At 51.4% G+C, this 22476-nt stretch overlaps 2 protein-coding genes across 2 annotated transcripts; one reads left to right on the top strand and one right to left on the bottom strand.

Annotated features, from left to right (window-relative positions):
- The first annotated feature begins 5692 nt into the window (after positions 1-5692).
- On the top strand, positions 5693-6737 carry LOC136787581 (olfactory receptor 14J1-like). Its single transcript, XM_066984893.1, has one exon. It carries the CDS (start codon positions 5805-5807, stop codon positions 6735-6737), a length of 933 nt encoding a protein of 310 aa, XP_066840994.1. The 5' UTR covers positions 5693-5804.
- A 4679-nt stretch (positions 6738-11416) lies between these two features.
- On the bottom strand, positions 11417-11959 carry LOC136787582 (olfactory receptor 14C36-like; the record flags this gene model as incomplete). The annotated part of the gene is made up of 1 exon (XM_066984894.1): positions 11417-11959. A coding segment is annotated over one exon (543 nt), but the record flags the coding sequence as incomplete, so codon positions are not given.
- Positions 11960-22476: the final 10517 nt, after the last annotated feature.

Here is a 22476-nt window from a genome sequence, read left to right on the forward strand (position 1 = left end):
TAAACACAATAAAAAAAAACATCAGAACTACATTGGTCTCAGCTGCCATCTCTTCCCATCTCCTCTGCATCTGGGGGAACAGCCCCAGCATGTAGGAGGGGCTCAGGGCCCCTGCTGCTTCCCTGGAGCCATGGCCATGGCCAGCAGCAGGACATGGCCTTTTTGCTGCTGCTGTCTTCTGGCCTCCAGTGTGTTCTCCTGTGCTCTTTTATTTGGATAAGCCCTCAGATCTCATGTATGTTGGTGACGGTACTGTTCTCTCTGCAGTGACATCCCTGTGGCTGCAGGCAGCAGCAGGCACTGTGCAGCCGTGGGTCACAGCTGGCCTCCCTGCTAGCACCACAGTAACAAAAGGGGCTGCTAAGAAACCTGGACACCTCTTCCAAATGTGCTATCAGGAATAGAGCCAAGGGGTTGCTCCCTGCTCTTCTGTTTTCTGGGCTTCTTCATGGAGGGAAGGACACAGGCTGAAAGTCCCAGGGCGGTCTGTGAAGGAACAAAGTGATGGACCAAGAGCTCAGTTTGTGGTGGCACTTCCCCAAGCAGACAACAACTGGTCTTGGACTCATCTGCATGGGACTGCATCCCCTGCAGTGGTGCTGATGGCAGATTCCAGCCTGGAGAGGAATCTGGAGCTGGCAGTAGATGTCAGGGGATCTCCAGGGACAATGTGCTCAGTGGGTAGTGATTAGGACCTCTTAAAATGAGTGACCATCCAAGGAAGAGTCTTTTAGGGGGAAAAGCGAATCTGAGGTGTCCAGGGGCTAAGGAGGGCTCTGCAATGCCAGGGAACGCTGTGAAGAGCCAGCAGGTGAAGGCCCATAAGACTGCATAATAACTGGGGAGACCTTATTTAAAGCCTTGATGAAGATGCAATACTTCATCAGCTCTGCAGCCTTCCCCTGAGAAATTTCTACCCTCCCTTGGAAAGATGACCCCATTATTTATTGCTGAGCACCACGTTACTGAGTTCCACCTGGAAGGCAGGGCTAAGCAGTGGGGATGGCAGGAGGAAGACTTGTGTGAAGACTATGTAAAACATGGAAATTCAGGGCTTTAGCAGATCCTTAAAGTCCTGCCTGGGTCCCCAAATGGAAAGCAATGTATGTCTGTGGGTGGAGGAGGAGAAGGCGAGTCCCAAGACAGGGGCAGGGCTGAAGGGCCGTGCGCGAAGCTGGGCTGATGGAGAAGTGTCCACCTTGCGTGTGTGCCTCAGCCTGGGAGAAGGGGCCTGCCCGCGGTGCGGGATGGCTGGGCTGTGCTCAGCCATGCCCCAGGAGCTGACCTTCTCTCTTCCTCCCCGCCACTCCCCACACGGGGCAGGCCCTCAGGAAACAGCCCTGAGCCTGGAGATGCCCCAACCTGCTGCGGTGAGGTGCCACTACTGCAGGGGAAGAGGGGAGGGTTGGAGAGACACGTGGGGCCTGTGGGCAAGAGTGGTGTGGCCTGGGGAAGTGAGGGCCTGGGAAAAGTTACCCTGGCTCCATAGGAGCCATTCTGGAAAGAAAACTTGTAGGCAGGAACAGCACATTTCTGGAGGTGCAGAGCTGCTGGGCACATTGTGCAGGGTGCTCTGATGGACTTTTGTGTCCTTTTCCATTATGTCTTAAGTGCCACTTTTCTCAGAAATAGAGTAGCCAGCAGAGGTGTGATGGATACGCTGAGATCATGTAAGCCATCATCAACATGCCCCTAAGAAGATGACTGATATGGGGAGATCAGGAGAAACCCAGGACAAGAGAAATGCGAGATTTGGAGGAGGGAATAAGGGCTTGGCCAGCAGAAATTAAGGATTTTGTAGAGGTAAGAAGGTTCAGGTTATGCTGATGCTGCTGTAACCGTGACTTAAAACAGTCACATGAGGCCCTTCACCGGCTTCAACCAATAAACTTAATTCCTAAACCTAAATGTTACTCCACACCATGAGAGCAATCTACTACTCTAATGCTTGACCTCAAAGAAACCCTAGAAGCCAAAATTCTTTCCCTTACACTTACACTTTTCCTTACCTTGATCCCTCCCCTTAACACTAGATTTAAATGCTTTATTTGACCCTAGACTTCTTGGCAGACCTAAACAAAATCCTAAACCACAAAGCTTGGTCATACCCTAACCACAGACCTTGACACCGTAAGCAGAACACCAAACCTGCCCATGAAATATTTGATTAAATTGTAACCCAGAAAAGTGAGCCAAGGTCCCTAATGAAAACCTGAACACCAAACAGAGAAAGCACTTGTTCCTGTGCATTAACCTCCGAACCTTCAGACACTTTTTAACCCTTAACTCAAGGTGCTTGTCCCCTTGGGGCAGGGCAGGAACCGTAATGTTGCCGTGCAGTCACATGGCATTCAGAAATGGATGTGAGGGGCCATGGATCTGATCAGCTTGTGGGCCACAAGGAGGAGATGGGTGGGAATGCTCTGCTGAGCTCAGCTCTGCCTCAGGATCTCCTGCCCCAGCAGGAGGAATGGGACTGGGGCAGTGACTGGGAGGTCACTTCTGTCTCTGCAGCTGATAGGGCAGCAGCAGGAACGTGTCACGCAAAGGGACTGTGAGGTGCCTTGTGTCTGGAGGTGGCAGGTCAGCCTTGGCTTCTCCCTGGGATCGGCACTTTGGGGCTGACATCTGCCAGTGGCCCTGCTAGGCCAGCAGAAGGCCCCTGCTTGGCATGCTGCCTGTGGGATCCCCTCTGCCTCCATCCCCAGGAGGACCCAGACACAAAGAAGGCCCGCAGAGGGCTTGTCCTGTCCCTTCTGCTTGAGGCCAGGACTGGACAGCAGGAGGCACAAGGCCTGGCTGTGTCTAGCCAAGAAGCTGCAAGGCCAGCAGCAGGCCCAGGCCTTGGCAGATGCTGCTGAGGTGACTTCTGTCTGCTTGGCTGACAGGCCGCAAGGAGCCTGATGGGTTGGGATGCCTACTTCAGGAGTGGTTTCCACCCTGATGGAGCTTTCTTTGGTAGTAGGAAAGAGCAGGACAGAAAAACTGCCACAGGGTGCACCTTGGAAGAGTGGCACCGGCCATGAGGTGGAAAAACTGTCCAGGGGAACAACTGGTCTTGCTGCTAGAGACTGAGGCAAAGAAGACATTAAGTGCCTCAGCCTTTACCTCATCTCTTGTCAAAAGGTTTCCCACCACATCTAAGAAAGGATGATGATTCTCCTTAATCCTCCTTTATTAAAGTATTTATGTAAACAGTTTGTCTTTGACAGTAATAGACGGATTTAGCTCCATCTGGGCTTTGCCCCTTCTAATTTTTACCTGCACAGTCCCATAACATTCAGGACACAGCCCCAGCCAGAATGAAACCTTGCATGAGAAGGAAGCACAGAAGAGGTGGAACCTGGCAGCCTTCCATCCCCTGCTCTTCTGTGACTCTGTGCTGCACTTCCATTCAGCTGGTTACTCCTGTGTTATCCAAACTTCCCTGCAGCTCCTGATGCTGCTGTCTTGTCAGAGATAGCACAAACACAGGAAGGTTGAACTGTTTCCCTGCAGACATGAAAAGCTGACAGAACAGAGCATCACCGTGGCTGAACCTAAAGAAACTGCAGGATCTTGCATGAAGGAACATCTCGATCTTTACTACAAGGAGAAGAGCCCAGTCCTGCAGCAGAGGAAGAGGAACCCCACGCATCAGGGCAGACTGGGACCCTGCTGAGTGAGCAGTGCCCAGGAGGAGGAGGGCCTGGGCACCACGAGGGATGCCATACGAGCAGTGGTGCTGCTCACCAGGAACCAGGCCAAGTTCCACCAGGGCTGCCTTACGAGGAGCGTGGCCACCAAGAAGATCTGAGTTATCAGACTCAGCTCAGATCTGCTGTGACACCACAGGGACAAAAGTCTGTAGCCACCAGAGAAAGAGGTGCAGGTCTGGGAGTCCCTCAGATAGCCTGGTGTGGAGAGGACAGAGGCCTCTGACAAGGCTGAAAGTCCCAACAGGACCCAGGGCTTTGTGTCCATGGCTCTGGCTGTTGTCTCTGCCACTGAGGCCTAGGAGGAGACAGCTTCTCGGTAAAGCACCAGGGCCTCATTGCCTCCTCGCCCCCACCCACGAACCAGGCAGGGCTCGAACCATTCTCCTGCACTTGGCCATGCACATCCCCATCTCCTCCTGCCCCAGGAAGAGCCCTGAGCAGTGTGTGAAGGGAAAGGATCTCCCAGGGGCTAGGGGTCAAGGCCTGGCCCTTGTGCTTGGTGAAACACCTCTAGTTTTCCTACACACCAGTGCCACCTTCACACTGCCTTTGTCTCCTTGTCCTCCCTGCCTCCAATGCTCTGCTCTAACGAGCTCCAAGGGAGGCTGTGTCAGTGCTGGTGCTCAGGGGGACACTGCAGGAAACTTGCCTCTGACTTGGACTTGTTGAGAGATGTCTGCAATTGTCTCTCAGTGCCTGAGGTTCGTGGGCTCCTCAGCAAAGCCCCCCGAGGGGGGATTCCAATGCCTTGGGCTGGGCGTCTGGTGCTGAGCTGGGCCGGGCTCGTGGGACAGAGAGAGCTCGTGGCAAGAGGGCCGTGGTGCAGAGAGACAGCTCTGCCCAGGAGCAGCTCCTGTGCCCAGCGCAGCAGGGCTGGGGGCTCTGACCGCAGGCACCCAGGCAGAAAGGGATTCCAGGCAGCCTGCAGGGTGCGGGCAGAGGAGAGCTCAGTGCAGGAGAAACCTTCACAGCTCTGCCCATGGTAAGTCTCTGGCTGCAGGACAGTGCAGGGGACATTCCTGGAAGGGGCTCCTGGGTCCGGGACATCTCTGCCTTGCCAGGAGCTGCCAGGATGTCTCTCATGGCTTGTGCGGTGTGGAGAAGAAGGTGCTGCAGGGCAGTCTTGGGCAGAGGAAGGGGAGGGCAGGGGCTGCCTGCAAAGAGAAGGCACTTTCTGCAGTTTCTTCCTGCATTTTCCTGCTGATTCTTGTGCAGGCTCTGTGTTAACAGAGTTGTAGGGATTGCACAGGTGATGGAACTTCCTACTGCATTGAATAGAGACATAAACAGGTTAGTGAGGAACCTGAGAATATCCCTTCCCTTCTCCCTGCTTACAGACTGCACCAGGGCTTTTCTGAGCTGGTCTTTAGGACCTGCAGATAGGGAGATGTCCCCAGAGCTGTACCCATGCCCGGGAGGTGTCTGCAAGGCAGAGCTGGGCACACAGCAGGTGGGACGGGGTCTGTGAGCATGAACGGGAGGAGACGTGGGGACAGAGAAAGAGCTGCTGGCAGGGACAGCTGCAGGCAGCAGGGACATGGGCAGGCGGTGAGAGGGAGCTGCTGCAGAGCATACGTTAGAGTTTTTGTTATACGCGAGGTCCCTTGATCTCTCCCTGTGAATCAGCATCCTTGCCATGTACTTGTCATTGAATTTTGCACAGCTGGGCTAAAAGGGAGGCATTTCCACCTGCACTTGGTGCTGGTGCCCTCTACTCCCAGCACAGCCCAGGTGATTTTTCAGCACAACCTCTGAGAGCCATCCCCCAGCTGAGTGCTGCAAGCAGCCAGCAGCTGGGCACCAGGGGATGGACAGAGCAGCCCTCCTGGATGTGACCTCTGGCTGAGTCTTGCAAACTCAACAACAGGTAGCACTGCAGTGGAGAAGAGGTGGCCCATGGGGAGCTGAAGGGCAGAGGTGGCTGCTGTGTACAGGACACTCAGCAAGCACACAGCAGGGCTTCAGCTCGGGAGAGAGACAAAGGTCACCTGGAAAGAAAGGCAATGTGGAGGATTTTATGAGGACTGACATGAGCATTGCTCAAAGAAATTTCCCTTACAGTCTATATTTTTTCTTCTTTTCAGTCTCCCTGATGAAGGGCAGCAAATGGCCAACAGCAGCTCTGTGAGCGAGTTCCTCCTGCTGGCATTCGCAGACACGCGGGAGCTGCAGCTCCTGCACTTCGCGCTCTTCCTGGGCATCTACCTGGCTGCCCTCCTGGGCAACGGCCTCATCCTCACCGCCGTAGCCTGCGACCACCGCCTCCACACCCCCATGTACTTCTTCCTCCTCAACCTCACCCTCCTCGACCTGGGCTGCATCTCCACCACTCTCCCCAAAGCCATGGCCAATGCCCTCTGGGACACCAGGGCCATCTCCTACCAAGGGTGTGCTGCTCAGGTCTTTTTCTTTCTCTTCTTCATATCAGCAGAACATTATACTCTTACTGTCATGTCCTATGACCGCTACGTTGCCATCTGCAAGCCCCTGCACTACGGGAGCCTCATGGGCAGCAGAGCTTGTGCCCAGATGGCAGCAGCTGCCTGGGGCAGTGGCTTTCTTGATGCTCTTCTGCAGACTACCATTACATTTTCCCTGCCCCTCTGCCAAGGCAATGCTGTGGACCAGTTCTTCTGTGAAATCCCCCAGATCCTCAAGCTCTCCTGCTCAGGTTCAGACTACCTAAAGGAAGTTAGAATTCTGGCGGTTAGTGCATGTTTAGCATTTGGCTGTTTTGTTTTCATTTTGTTGTCCTATGTGCAGATCCTCAGAGCCGTGCTGAGGATGCCCTCTTCTCAGGGCCAGCACAAAGCCTTTTCCACATGCCTCCCTCACCTGGCCGTGGTCTTCCTGTTTGTCAGTACTGGCATGTTTGCGTATCTGAAGCCCCCCTCCATCTCCTCCCCATCCCTGGACCTGGTTGTGGCAGTTCTGTACTCGGTGGTGCCTCCAGCATTCAACCCCCTCATCTACAGCATGAGGAACCAGGAGCTGAAAGCCACACTGAAGAAACTGATTCTAGTTGTAGTATTTACTTAGTAAGGAACTGTCTGTCTCTCTTTTCTAGTTTAACTCAAGTTAATCTCAGGCAGGTTGTGACCGTTAGGTGTAGCATTTGTCCTGGTTCCAGTTAGGACAGAGTTAATTTTCCTCCTAGTAGCTGGTAGGGTGCTATGTTTTGGATTAGGATGAGAAGAGCGCTGATAACATGCTGATGTTTTAATTGTTGCAGAGCAGTGCTTACACCAGGCCAAGGACTTTTCGGCTTCTCGCTCTGTCCTGCCAGCGAGCAGGCTGGGGGTGCAGCAGGAGCTGGGAGGGGACAGACCCAGGACAGCTGACCCAAACTGGCCAAAGGGGTATTCCATACCATCTGGTGTCATGCTAAACAATATATAGGGGTGGCTAGCCGGGGTGTGCTACTCAGGTCTTTTTCTTTGCCTTCTTGATTACAGCAGAATTTTATGTTCTCACCATCACAGGCTACGACTGCTACGCTGCCATCTGCAAGCCCCTGCACTACAGGAGCCTCATGGGCAGCAGAGCTTGTGCCCAGATGGCAGCAGCTGCCTGGGGCAGTGGCTTTCTCAATGCTGTCCTGCACACGGCCACTACATTTTCCTTGCCCCTCTGCCAAGGTAATGAGCTTGATCAGTTCTTCTGTGAGCTTCCTCAAATCCTCAAGCTCTCCTGCTCAGAGTCATTCCTCAGGGAGGTTGGGCTTATTGTAGTTGGTGTTTGTTTAGTATTTGCTTGTTTTGTTTTCATTGTGGTGTCCTACCTGCAGATTTTCAGGGCTGTGCTGAGGATCCCCTCTGAGCAGGACCGCACAAAGCCGTCCCACGTGCCTCCCTCACCTGGCCGTGGTCTCCCTATTTAACAGTACTGGCATGTTTGCGTATCTGAAGCCCCCCTCCATCTCCTCCCCATCCCTGGACCTGGTTGTGGCAGTTCTGTACTCAGTGGTTCATGCTGCCATGAACCCCCTCATCTACAGCATGAGAAACAAGGAGCTCAGGGATGCATTGAGGAAACTCTTTGGGTACATGCTTCTGCATCATTAACAATGGGTACTTAATAAAGTCCTAACAGGGCAATTTTATTTATCTTTTTTTTTCTGAATAAGTGTTAGAACAGTCTTACTTCACTTTTATACTATTTTCTGAGACTTGTGATTTTCATTCAGTAATGATCTACTTACTATCCTATGTGTTTATCATTCTATTTTAGTTTTGAACCAAGTATGTCATGTACTTATGGAAGTGGGCTTCCCGTTTAGATAGAGACAAAAAAGAATCGAGAAGAAATTCACTGGTCTCAGCTTCCATCCCTTCCCATCTTTTCTGGAGCTGAGGGAGCAGTCCGAGCACGCAGGAGGGGCTCAGGGCCCAGAGCCCAGCTGCCACAGGGAGGAGCAGCCCCGCTGGCCCTCGCGGCTGCCCCTCACTGCCCGCTGGGCTCTGCCTCTCTGCTGCCTTCGGGTCGGGGCTGCTGCTTCCCTGGAGCCATGGCCATGGCCAGCAGCAGGACGTGGCCTTTCCACTGCTGCTCTCTTCTGGCTTCCACATTGTGCTTCTTGTATTTGGATAAGCCCTGAGATCTCATGTATGTTGCTGACAGTCCTGTTATCCCTACATTGGCATCTCTTCAATATCTCTGCACGCCTCTTGCAAATCTGGTTTCAGGAATACACCCAAGGAGCTGCTTCCTAAACAGACCTCTTGCTTTTCTGAGCTTCACAATGGATCAGAACCCCAGAGTGATCAGTGAAGAACCAAGGGCTGGACCGGGAGCTGCCTTCTTCCTTGACTAAGGCCCAGAAAACAGTAACTGGCCTTGACTGGCCTGGGACTGTCCCAGTGGTGCTGGGTCTGATGGCAAATGGCATCCTGGAGAGGAACCTGGAGCTGCTCTGTGCCTGGGCCAGGCCTCTTGTGCTGGCCTGGGGAGCGGGGCTGGCCCTGCGGGGCACAGGCACTCTGTGCTGGGGATGTCCCAGGCAGGAGAGCAGGGCTCCTGCAGCTTCACGGCCCTCCATCTCCTGAGCCGTGGCTGGCCCCAGCGCGGGGGCTGCTGGGGAGGCCCAGAGCCGCCTTTGTGCCAGCAGCTGCGGTGCCTTGCGAGGGGCTGGGGCTGTGCTGGCCGTGCCCAGAGCCCTGCAGCAGCCTGCGGTGGGCACTGGCCTGGGGCCAGCCCAGGCTGGGCTGCTGGGCTGGGGAGAGGTCCGGGAGGTGGGGAGAGGTGGGCAGGGGCTGGTCTGGGCTCGGCAGTGCCCGGCAGAGGGCAGCAGCAGCGTCAGGGAGCGGTGGCAGCATGCAGGGGAGGGCTCCCAGCAGGGCTTGGTGCTGCAGAGCCAGGGCTGGGGAAGGGAGCCCAGAGCTGCAGGGGCAGGGGACACGAGGCCGCTCGGGGCCCTTGCTGGCCTGGGCAGAGCAGGAAGGGGGCCCAGGGCATTCGTCCCCTCACCGCAGCCTGCCACGACCTGCACGGCGCTCACGGAGTGTCCACGGCCAGGCTCTGCCCCGTGGTGCGCAGGGAGAGGGCAAAGCCCCTCTGAAAAAGAGGCTGAAACTGAAAACAGTGCCTCCGCTGCCCCGTGGTGTGACAGGGCCAGGGTGGGACACGTTACCTTTATTTGATACAGTTCTTGTGTAATTTGCATTGGTGATGGCACAAAAAGTCAGCTCCTTCAGCAGTGATGTACATCCTTCTTCATGTTAGGACACAACTCAGCGTCCTTCACTTTCCTTTATCTCACAGATGAACTGGATTAGGTCTCCTTGATTACTCTGAGGCACAGTGCAGTGCTTTTTGCCTTCTGTCACTCCAGCACAATATGTTTGACTTTCCCTTACACTGCACATTGACCTGACGGGTCATTTCACATTTTTCTCTTTCATATCCCTAGTTGGAAGGGGATGATTCCCCAAAGTGGGGCAGCTGATGGGTTCTGCCTCAGCCCTTTGAAATGTCCTGCTCTTGAGTCTTTCAGGCTGAGTTTTCCACAGATGACCCACGATGGTAAATGCATGTTTAGGTGTCTCCTAGGAAGGAGGGAGAGTATGACGGGTTTCCAATGGCCATTTCAAATTTAGGTCTATCCCAAGAAACGGCTGAAGAAGGAATTTGCCTTGAAGGGGTTTCCTGTGCTGGGCTGGGCTGCAGTTTCAAGGAGAAAGAGCACTGCTGGCAGTGGAGGTGCCCGGGAAACGTCACCTGTCTCCACCTTATCCACCAATGGACTCTGGTCTCCCTCAGGTCCTTTCAGAGAGCTTCCATTCCAGGGAATTACTCTAAATGCACCAGAGCCTCTGGAGGCCTAATGATTTCATTGAAAGCAGAACCAGGAGATTGGATTTCAAGGAAATATTTCAAATGTGAGTAAACTACTCTGAAGACCTTGGCACTGGTTGCTTATGGTCAGACAGCAAAGCTCTGCCTCAGTACCCAGTATTTTCTTCAGGACTTAAGTCATAAAGCAACTACTCATTACCTCAAATGATTCAATCCCTTCCGTAAAATGTCACACAGTGTAGTTTCTCTCATGAAGAAATAGGCATTTTCAGGATGTATTTTCATCACAGGAAAAGAAATACTGGTGTTCACCTGTACTTGCATTGTCATCGCTTTGTCTATCATGGTGTGCTCCCTCATCTCCCAGGTACATCCACCCATCTTGATTAAACAGACGATGCTGAATGTCCCCTTTCCAGCTGCCTGTCTGGACCTATGCACTTCCCATGGTTCTCCTGACTCTCCCTCCCCTTCCTCCTGGATCACTCAGACCGCCCTCACCAACCCAGGTGCTGCTTTGAGCTTCAGGGAGTTGAAGCTTGCCCATCTATCTGCAGTCTGTCTAACTGTGTCCTTAGAAAGCTCATCATCATTTATCATTGAATTAATATCATATGGATTAATTCTAATCTTAACACTTATAATTTCCGGTCTGTCAGTATAAAAGACTTCTGGTCCAGTCATCCTTTTGGGAACATAAACCTCACAGGAGGCATACAGGATGAGGAGCTTGCTTTGCTTTTGGAAGATTGCTGCATGTTTTCCTGTTGTTTGGTTTGAAATAAGGAGAAACCCTTCTGCGCCTGTGTGCATCCAGGTCTCTAAGGCAAGCAGGAGGGAGCTGGTGCAAAGGAGCTGTAACATCCAGCTGCAGACTTCTGGGCCGAAGTCTGGTGGAAGGAGAAGTGATGCAAGCGCCAAAGAGAGAAATGTCAGGGCTGGGGTGGTGAGGAGCAAGGTTCTCCATGCAGTGTCAGACCCCAAGAGTCTGCTTTTCCTCCCTATGCAGGTCTCCAAAGGAGACACCCTGGATCAATATCAGTTAGAGAATAATGCTCCAAACTGAAATTCAACTAAACGCATCCTTTAAGATGAGAAATTGCAGAGCCAGAGCAGCTCTCAGAGGAAGGACGTCACACAAGGAAGGCAATGCAGGCTCCTTCACTTTATGTTCACAGAGAGACAGGCTCCTCGTATACAGAATCTCTGAGCTATACTCAACAAGACACTTACAGACAGTAATATAAAAGGGACAAATAACGACATTTTATTAGGCAACATGAGCCAAACTATAACTAAGAAAATACTGTAACACTAATTAACAACAACAACAAACAAAAATTAGAGAAGATTTATTGTTTCTGTAGTAATTGACATAATGTGTTACATGCAACATGAGAGGGGCAATGCACTGATCATTACACTCACCTAGTCATCAGTTTCACCAGGGCATGCTTGAGCTCCTGGTTCCTCAAGCTGTAGATGAGGGGGTTCACTGCTGGAGGCACCACTGAGTACAGAACTGCCACCACCAGGTCCAGGGATGGGGAAGAGATGGAGGGGGGCTTCAGGTAGGCAAACATGGCAGTGCTGACAAACAGGGAGACCACGGCCAGGTGAGGGAGGCACGTGGAAAAGGCTTTGTGCCGGCCCTGCTCAGAGGGCATCCTCAGCACTGCCCTGAAGATCTGAATATAGGAGAAAACAATGAAAACAAAACAGCCAAAGGCTAAAGAAACACTACACACAAGTGCCCCAACTTCCCTGAGGTAGGCATCTGAGCAGGAGAGCTTGAGGATCTGGGGGATTTCACAGAAGAACTGGGCCACAGCATTGCCTTGGCAGAGGGGCAGGGAAAATGTAGTGGCCGTGTGCAGGACAGCATTGAGAAAGCCACTGCCCCAGGCAGCTGCTGCCATCTGGGCACAAGCTCTGCTGCCCACGAGGCTCCCGTAGTGCAGGGGCTTGCAGATGGCAACGCAGTGGTCGTAGGCCATGATGGTGAGAACATAAAATTCTGCTGTAATCAAGAAGACAAACAGAAAGACCTGTGCAGCACAGCCTTGATAAGAGATGGCCCTTGTGTCCCAGAGGGCATTGGCCATGGCTTTGGGCAGAGTGGTGGAGATGCAGCCCAGGTCGAGGAGGGCGAGGTTGAGGAGGAAGAAGTCCATGGGGGTGTGGAGGCGGTGGTCGCAGGCTACGGCGGTGAGGATGAGGCCGTTGCCCAGGAGGGCAGCCAGGTAGATGCCCAGGAAGAGCGCGAAGTGCAGGAGCTGCAGCTCCCGCGTGTCTGCGAATGCCAGCAGGAGGAATTCGCTCACAGAGCTGCTGTTGGCCATTTCCTGACTTTGGACACAGTTGTCTGTTGAAAAGGAGAAGGCAGAAAAAAGTTAGAACAGACGTCAATGAGGAAAACCTGTTGCAGTTCTTACAGCACTCTCATCCCAAGCCTCTCTCTTTCCAGGAGAACCTTTCTGCAGCTCTCTGGCTTGAGCTGCGTCTGGTGCTGGCTGACTGGCACTGGGAGCAGGGGCTGCTGTGGGCTCCAGAGGAGTCCTTCCTGCTGTGAAGCAGGCTGGTAGCAGGAACCTAGGGGAAACTCAAATTCAATCCACTTATAAGATCCATAAACTTTGCAGTGTTGTTGCAAAGAACTCATGCAACCAATGTAGAGCAAGGCAAATATTCTTACACTTAGGACAACAATCACAGTTTTGTGTTTCCTAATAAGTGGAGACTGCTTAAAGCAGAGAAGCCCCAGTCCCAGTGCATCTGTTGAGATTCCTCACCTTGTCTCTTGGTGCCTGAGCAGGATCTCAGCTCTTCCCTCCCAGAGAGGGCTGCAGAGGCCTCACTCCAGCTGCCCACAGACAGCCATCCAGCAGCATGGACATGGCCTGACCACGGAGGTGTCTCCTCCTCAGGGCACCTGGATAACACAAGGATGCCAGGAAAGAGCTGCATCCCGCTGAAGAGCAGCCTCCAGCCCAGAAGAACACCCCACAGACAGACAAGAATATGCACAAGCTGGGACGTCCCAATATCCCATCTGCATCCCCTTCAGTGTCTGGAGGAGGCTTGGCCACCCACTCTTGGCAGACCAGGGGAAGCTGGATTATGACACTCCAAGGGGCTTCAGCCAGACTTCCTCACCTCGCAGTGCCATCCAGCAGGACTCCCAAAGCCTACTGCACTGCCCACTGCCCTCCCAGCAACAAGACCCAGCAGGAGACCCTTCCCGGACCTGCAGCTGCATGGCCCTGCAGCCAGAGACGTACCTTGTCAAGGGCTGTGCAGATTTCTCCTGCAGGCAGCTCTCAGCATCCTCCCACTGCCAACTGCCTCCAAGCCCTCTCTCCTTCTCTCCTGTCCCCGTGCCAGCTGCGGTCAGAGCCCCCAGCCCTGCTGCGCTGTGCACAGGAGCTGCTCCTGGGCACAGCTGTCTCTCTGCACCAGGGCCCTCTTGCCACGAGCTCTCTCTGTCCCACGAGCCCAGCCCAGCTCAGCACCAGACGCCCAGCCCAAGGCATTGGAATCCCCCCTCGGGGGGCTTTGGTGAGGAGCCCACGAACCTCAGGCACTGAGAGACAATTGAAGACATCTCTCAAGAAGTCCAAGTCAGAGGCAAGTTTCCTGCAGTGTCCCCCTGAGGGCCAGCACTGACACAGCCTCCCTTGGAGCTCGTTAGAGCAGAGCATTGGAGGCAGTGAGGACAAGGAGACAAAGGCAATGTGAAGGTGACACTGATGTGTAGAAAAGCTGGATGTGTTTCACCAAGCACAAGGGCCAGGCCTTGACCCCCAGCTAACATAAGGAGGGTCAACAAGTCCAAGTGCAAGGTGCTGCACCTTGACCCCCAACTCCTTGGAAGAAAAATTAAGTCTATCCCAGCTAAAACTCGGACTATATCCACCCCTCATTCCATACCATTGTTCCTATGTCCTACTCAGGTCTGACACTTTCTAAATAACTATCACCATCTATCCTCTCTTTTGATATACACACAGAGATATCTTGCCCTTAGTCTATTTGTGTCCTGGTTTTGGTTAGGATTGAGTTAATTTTCATCCTAGTATCGTAGAATCATAGAATGGCTTGGGTTGGATGGGACCTTACAGATCATCTAACTGAACTCCCCCCAGATTCCACCCACTAGATCAGGTTGGCCAAGGCCTCATCCAGCCTGACCTTGAACACCTCCAGGGCTGGGGCATCCACAACTTCTCTGGGCAACCTGTTCCAGTACCTCACTACCCTTACAGGGAAGATTTTCCTCCTAATGTCTAGTCTAAATCTAAAAGACCATTCCCACATCCTCCTGTCATTATCTACCCGAGTAAAGAGTCCTTCTCCATTGTTTTTAAAAGACCCCTTTAAGGATTGAAAAGCTGCAAGGAGGTCTCCCTGGAGCCTCCTCTTCTCCAGGCTGAACAAACCTAACTCCTTCAGCTTGTCTTCACAGGCGAGGTGCTCCAGACCTCTGATCATCTTTGTAGCCCTCCTCTAGATTTGCTGTAGGAGGTCCACATCCTTCTTGTGCTGGTGGTCCCAAACGTGGACACAGTACTCCAGGTGAGGCCTCACAAGGGCAGAGCAGAGGGGGACAGTCACCTGCCACCACCTGCTGGCCACTCCTCTCTTGATGCAGCCCAGGATGCAGTTGGCCTTCTGGGCTGCCAGCACACACTGCTGGCTCATGTGGAACATTTCATCCATCAGAACCCCCAAGTCCTTCTCTGCAGGGCTGCTCTCAATGAGTTCTTCTCCCAGCCTATCCCCATGTCTGGGATTTCCCCGGCCCACGTGCAGCACCTTGCACTTCAACTTCTTGACCCTCCTTAGGTTCACATGGGCCCAAATTTCAAGCTTGTCCAGGACCCTTTGGATGGCATCCCTTCCTCTGTTGCATCCACTACACCACTCAGCTTGGTGTCATCTGCACACTTGCTGAGGGTGCACTCTATCCCACTGTCACTGTCATTGATAAAGATATTAAACAGTACCAGTCTCAGGATATACCCCTGAGGGACGCCACTCATAACCAGCCTCCACTTGGACATAGAGCCGTTGACCATGACTCTCTGCGTGTGACCTTCAAGCCCACTCCTTATCCACTCAATGGCGCACCCATCAAATGCGTATCCCTCCAATTTGGAGACGAGGATGTCATGGTGGACTGTGAAATCACAATTCCAAGCAGATGACATCGCTCGGGCTTCCCTTGTCGTCTGATGTAGTCACTCCATTGTAGAAAGCCATCAAATTGGGCCAGCACGATTTACCCTTTGGTGAAGCCATGCTGGGTGTCTCGGATCACCTCTTTCTCTTGCATGTGCCTTGACATTGATTCCAGGAGGATCTTTTCCATGATCTTGCCAGGCACAGAGGTGAGCTTCACCGTTCTGTAGTTCCTTGGATCCTCCTTTCTACCCTTAATCAAAAGGGGAGTGATGTTTCCCTTTTCCCAGTCACCAGGGACTTCACCCGACTGCCAGGACTCTTCAAATAGGATGGACAGAGGTTTGGCAAATATATCAGCCAGTTCCCTCAGGACCTGGGATGCAAGTCATCAGGCCCCATAGACTTGTACTTGTTGAGTTTCATCAGGTGGTCTTGAACCTGCTCTTCACTTCCAGCGGGTGGGATTTGCCCCCCAGCCTCCATCTCTGTATTCAGGGAAATGAAAGACTTGGGAAGCCTGACTGGCAGGGAAGACTGAGGAGAAGACGTTGCTGAGTCCCTCAGCCTTCTCCATGTCTGTCATTACCAGTTCACCCTTCTCGTCCATCAGAGGGGGTACGCTCTCCTTGGCCTTTCTTTTCTGAGCCATGTATCTGTAGAATCTCTTCCTGTTATACTTTGCTTCACTTGATAAGCTCAGTTCCATTCATGCCTTGGATTTCCTTATCCCATCCCTACACATCCAAAACAAAACCATGCGTGAGGGCCTGGGAAAAGGAACCCTGGACCATAGAAGCCATTTCGGAAACAAAACCTGTAGTTAGGAAGTGCAGTTTTGTGGAGGTGCAGAGCTGATGGGCACATTGTGCAGGATGCTCCTAAAGACCTTGTGCCCTTTTCCCTCCTGACTACTACTGTCTCAAGACTAGAGTAGCTAACAGAGGTGAGACAGATACTCTGGGATCATGAATGTCATCAGAAAGCTGATCCCAATAATATATGGGGAGGTCAGGAGCAGCCTGGACAAGAGAGATGTGAGATTTTGGGGTGGGAAACAGAGCTTGGCCAGCAGAAACTTATGATTTCATAGAGGTAAGAGGGTTCATGTAATGTTGATGCTGTGGTAACACTGACTTAAAACAGTCATGTATGGCCCTTACCTTACTTGAACCAGGAATTTTAATCCCTAAACATAAATCCTACTACAACTCTCTGAACGGAGTCCATTTTCTCTCTTGTTCACCCTGATCCCTTTCCTTAACACTAACATTAAAATGCTCTACTTAACCCTAGTATCCTTGGTAGACCTAAAAAACCCTAAACCACAGAGCTTGTCCATACCTTAGCCACAGACCTGACACCACAAGCAAGACTCCCACTAAAACTTCGTTTCATCTCTAACCCAGAAAGTAAAAAATAGGTACCGAGGGGGCTAGAGAGAGGTCAGCTCTGCCTCAGGATCTCCTGCCCCAGCAGGAGGAATGGGACTGGGGCAGTGACGGGGAGGTCACTTCTGTCTCTGCAGCTGATAGGGCAGCAGCAGGAACGTGTCACGCAAAGGGACTGTGAGGTGCCTTGTGCCTGGAGGTGGCAGGTCAGCCTTGGCTTCTCCCTGGGATGTGCACTTTGGGGCTGACATCTGCAGAGAAGAAGGCAGAGGGTGCTGGCAGGAATGGAAGGTCCCAAGAGCCCTGACCTTTTTGTCCCTTTGGCTAGAGCTTCTGAGGAGACGAGATAGAGTCATTGCAATGGGGCCTAACTGCTTCCTTGATACCCTGTGCAGGGGTGGGGAGGTGTCCTAATGAAGTTCTTCTCGTGGCATCACACTGCCCACCACATCACACAGACCCCAAGAAGAGCCCTGAGCCAGACGGGGGGGTGCAGGATCTCCCCTCCCAGTGGCTGGGGTCAGGCCTTGGCCCTTCTGCTTCACCAAAACCAACCAAGACTTTTCTCGGTACATCACTTTGCCTGTCTGGAATCATGGCCTCCAATGATCTGCCCTAACAAGTCCCTGGGGAGGCTTTGTTAGGAACAGCCTTCAGTGGGACCCATTAATACTCCAAGCCACTTCAACTTTTCCTTCTGACTTTACTTTCTCAAGCAGTTGCATCATTCTCCTCTCAGTACGCAAGTTTCACTGACAGCACCAAAATACACCACGGAACTCATTAAAACACAGAATCTCCTAAGGAGCCATATCTCTCCCAAAGTTTTCTTCAAGTCTTCAAGACTTGTTCAGCTAATATGAAAGCTTTCATGGTGTAGTTAAGGAGGAAGATTTCAAAGAGCGTCTAGTAGAAATCTTTCCTCCTTTTAAAGTCTGAATATTATTGCATTTCATTTTGAAGCATCATTTTCCTATAGATATTCGTCAAGGTTTACTCCTTTGAAGCCCTGCTTAGGGAGCAAGAGCAGGGTTTTTCCTGTTTAAAAACAAACAACAGGAAATCATGCTGCAATTTAATTAAAAAAAAAAGTTCAAGTTCATCATTTTTTTGCCTCCAGTGATGTTTACCTTCCCAAAAGGATGATGGTACATTATCTATTTTACACTGATTAAAAGGAAATTTCAAATAATTGTGTTAATATTAATCCGTATCATACTGATTCAATGATTAATGATGTGTTTCTTGCTAAGGAAACCATTAGACAGACTGCTGAGAGATGGGCGAGCTGGAACTCACTGAAACTCAAAGCAGCAACTGGGTTGGTGAGAGCGGTCTGAATGATCCAAGAGTAAGGGGAGGGCAAGCCAGGAGAACCAAGGGAAGTGCATAGGTCCAGACAGGCAGCTGGACAGGGGACATTCAGCAGGGTCTGTGTAATGAAGACACGTTTTGAGCCTGGAAGATGAGGGAGCACACCATGACAGACAAAGCGATGACAATGCAAGTACAGGTGAACACCAGTATTTCTTCTCCTGCGATGAATATACACCCTGACAATTCACATTTCTTCATGATTGTTGTGGTTTAACCCAGCTGGCACCTAAACACCACACAGCCGTTCGCTCACCCTCCCCCCTCCCTATCTGGGATGGGGGAGAGAAACGGGAAAGTGAAGCCGGTGAGTTGAGATAAAGACAGTTTATTAAGACAGGAATATAATAATAACAATAATAAAAATAATAGTGATAATGATAATAGTATTAATAATAATAATGTGTAAGAAAACAAGTGATGCACAATGCAATTGCTCACCACCCGCTGACCGATGCCCAGCCTATCCCCGAGCAGCCAGCCCCCCACCCCGGCCAGCCACCCCTATATATTTTTTAGCATGACACCAGATGGTATGGAATACCCCTTTGGCCAGTTTGGGTCAGCTGTCCTGGGTCTGTCCCCTCCCAGCTCCTGCTGCACCCCCAGCCTGCTCGCTGGCAGGACAGAGCGAGAAGCCGAAAAGTCCTTGGCCTGGTGTAAGCACTGCTCTGCAACAATTAAAAAATCAGCATGTTATCAGCGCTCTTCTCATCCTAATCCAAAACATAGCACCCTACCAGCTACTATGAGGGAAAATTAACTCTGTCCTAACTGGAACCAGGACAGATATCCACCCCTTATTCCATACCATTTATGTCATGCTCAGGTTACACTCTTTCCAATACATTCTAATTAATCACCATTTTCATCTATGATATATAGCAATCATGGTAGTGATGACATACAGTATTATATAATAATTAACATACTACAATTCAACTCATGGGCTATTCTCATCCAGTATCAAATCCCCTTGAGGTACACACCGGACCTCCCCATTCTTTTGCATTACCCACCAAGTGCATCCAGGTCCCTGAGCAAAAGCAATTCTACGAATGGGTTTGCCTTTTCCTGAGGCAGGAGTAGCCCAGACTGTTTTACCCAGCATGTTTCTTACGTGCACTACAGGAACTTTATCCCCTTCTACAGTGCGTAACAGGTTTGATTGGGCAGGTCCAGCTCGGTTGGCAGCTCCCCTAGTGTTGACTAACCAGGTGGCCTTTGCCAAATGTGTATCCCAATTTTTGAATGTCCCAGCACCCATTGCTTTCAGTGTAGTTTTTAACAGTGCATTGTATCGTTCAACTTTTCGAGAGGCTGGTGCATGATAGGGGATGTGATACACCCACTCAATACCATGTTCTTTGGCCCAAGTGTCTATAAGGTTGTTTCGGAAATGAGTCCCGCTGTCTGACTCAATTCTCTCTGGGGTGCCATGTCGCCATAGGACTTGCTTTTCAAGGCCCAGGAGAGTGTTCCGGGCGGTGGCATGGGGCACAGGATATGTTTCCAGCCATCCGGTGATTGCTTCCACCATTGTAAGTACGTGGCGCTTGCCGTTGCGGGTTTGAGGGAGTGTGATGTAATCAGTCTGCCAGGCCTCTCCATATTTATATTTCAGCCATCGTCCTCCATACCAAAGAGGCTTGGACCGTTTGGCTTGCTTGATTGCAGCACATGTTTCACAATCATGAATAACCTGTGCTATAGTGTCCATGGTCAGGTCCACCCCTCGATCACGAGCCCATCTGTATGTTGCATCTCTACCTTGATGGCCTGAGGTGTCATGGGCCCATCAGGCTATAAATAATTCACCTTTATGTTGCCAGTCCAGGTCACCCTGAGCCACTTCAATCTTAGCAGCCTGATCCACCTGCTGTTTGTTTTGATGTTCTTCAGTAGCCCGATTCTTGGGCACATGAGCATCTACATGGCGTACCTTTACAACCAGGTTCTCTACCCAGGCAGCAATATCTTGCCACAATGCCGCAGCCCAGATGGGTTTGCCCCTGCGCTGCCAGTTGTTCTGCTTCCAGTGCTGTAACCACCCCCACAGGGCATTTGCTACCATCCATGAATCAGTACAGAGATAGAGAACTGGCCACTTTTCTCGTTCAGCAATATCTAAAGCCAGCTGAATGGCTTTCACTTCTGCAAACTGACTCGATTCACATTCTCCCTTCGTCGTGTAGGACTCCATACAGCAGCTTTCCATCTCCGATGCTTTCCCACAATACGACAGGACCCATCAGTGAACAAGGTATATTTCTTCTCATTTTCCGGTAGCTTGTTGTACAGTGGGGCTTCTTCAGCACGGACCACCTCCTCCTCTGATGATATCCCAAAGTATTTGCCTTCTGGCCAGTCCATAATCACCTCCAAGATTCCTGGGCGACTGGGGTTTCCTATTCGAGCTCGCTGAGTGATCAGTGCAACCCACTTGTTCCATGTAGCATCAGTTGCATGATGTGTAGAGGGGACCCTTCCTTTGAACATCCAGCCTAGTACCGGAAGTCGGGGTGCCAGGAGGAGCTGCGCTTCAGTACCGACCACTTCCGAAGCAGATCGAACTCCTTCATATGCTGCCAATATCTCCTTTTCAGTTGGAGTATAGCGGGCCTCAGATCCTCCGTATCCCCGACTCCAAAACCCCAGGGGTTGACCTCGAGTTTCCCCAGGTTTCTTTCTGCCAGAGGCTCCAGGTGGGACCATTCTCCCCGGCTGCGGTGTAGAGCACATTCTTTACATCTGGTCCTGTTCGGACTGGCCCGAGGGCTACTGCATGAACTATTTCCTGCTTAATTTGTTCAAAGGCTTGTCATTGCTCAGGGCCCCATTCAAAAGCATTCTTCTTACGGGTTACTTGGTAGAGCGGGTTTACAATCAGACTGTAATTTGGAATATGCATTCTCCAAAACCCCACGACACCTAGGAAAGTTTGTGTTTCTTTTTTGCTAGTTGGTGGAGACATAGCTGTTATTTTGTTGATCACATCCATTGGGACTTGACGACATCCATCTTGCCATTTTATTCCTAAAAACTGGATCTCTCGTGCAGGTCCTTTAACTTTATTTTGTTTTGTGGCAAAACCGGCCTTCAGAAGGATTTGGACTATTTTCTACCCTTTCTCGAAAACTTCCTCTGCAGTGTCACCCCACACAATGATGTCATCGATGTACTGCAGGTGTTCAGGAGCTTCCCCCTGCTCCAGCGCAGACTGGATCAGTCCATGGCAAATGGTAGGGCTGTGTTTCCACCCCTGGGGCAGCCGATTCCAAGTATATTGGACTCCCCTCCAAGTGAAAGCAAACTGTGGCCTGCACTCTGCTGCTAGAGGGATGGAGAAAAATGCATTAGCGATATCAGTTGTGGCATACCACTTGGCTGCCTTTGATTCCAGTTCATACTGGATTTCTAGCATGTCCGGCACTGCAGCACTCAGTGGTGGCGTGACTTCGTTCCGGCCACGATAGTCCACTGTTAGTCTCCACTCACCCTTAGACTTTCGCACTGGCCATATGGGACTATTAAAAGGTGAATGAGTCTTGCTGATCACTCCTTGGCTCTCCAGTTGACGAATTAGCTTATGGATGGGACTCAGGGAGTCTCGGTTGGTGCGATATTGCCGCCGGTGCACAGTTGTGGTAGCGATCGGCACTTGCTGTTCTTCAACCCTCAGCAACCCCACAACAAAAGGGTCCTCTGAGAGACCGGGAGAGGTAGACAACTGTTTAACATCCTCTGTCTCCAAGGCAGCCATGCCAAAAGCCCAGCGGAACCCTTTTGGGTCCTTGAAATATCCTCTTCTAAGATAATCTATGCCAAGGATGCACGGAGCATCCGGGCCAGTCACAATACGGTGCTTTTGCCACTCATTGCCGGTTAGACTCACTTCAGCCTCCAATACAGTTAACTGCTGGGATCCCCCCGTCACACCATAAATGCAGATGGGCTCTGGCCCTTTATAGCTTGATGGCATTAGAGTACATTGTGCACCGGTGTCTACTAAAGCCTTATACTTCTGTGCGTCTGACGTGCCAGGCCATCGAATCCAACAGTCCAATAAACTCGATTGTCCCTTTCCCCCCCCTGGCTGGAGGCAGGGCCCCTCTAGTCCTGGTCAGAATCTTCGTTTCTGTGTTTAAAGGACTGCCTGCTGGAAGTTGGAGCAGCAAACTTTTCAGAGAACCCCTTTTTCCCAATTGTTTTCTTTTGCAACTCACGTACCTGTGCCTCTAGGGTCGCAGTAGATTTTCCATCCCATTTTCTCATGTCCTCTCCATGGTCACGTACGTAAAACCACAGGGTGGCGTGGTGTGTGTGCCCACCATATTGTCTTCCTTGCATAGATGAACGTTTACCCCTAATAGCTGAGACACTGGTTTGTTCAGGTGGAGGGGAAGATAATCTTTCTTCAAGTTGGTGGATGTTTTCAGAAAGTTTCTCCAAAGCATTCTCTTTTAGCTGGTGGACACTGGTTCGTTCAGGTGGAGGGGAAGATAAATTCTCTTTAAGTTGATGGACCTCTTCAGAGA

The sequence above is a fragment of the Anser cygnoides genome, chromosome 30 (assembly GCF_040182565.1).
Source record: "Anser cygnoides isolate HZ-2024a breed goose chromosome 30, Taihu_goose_T2T_genome, whole genome shotgun sequence".
Classification (NCBI taxonomy): Eukaryota; Metazoa; Chordata; class Aves; order Anseriformes; family Anatidae; genus Anser; species Anser cygnoides.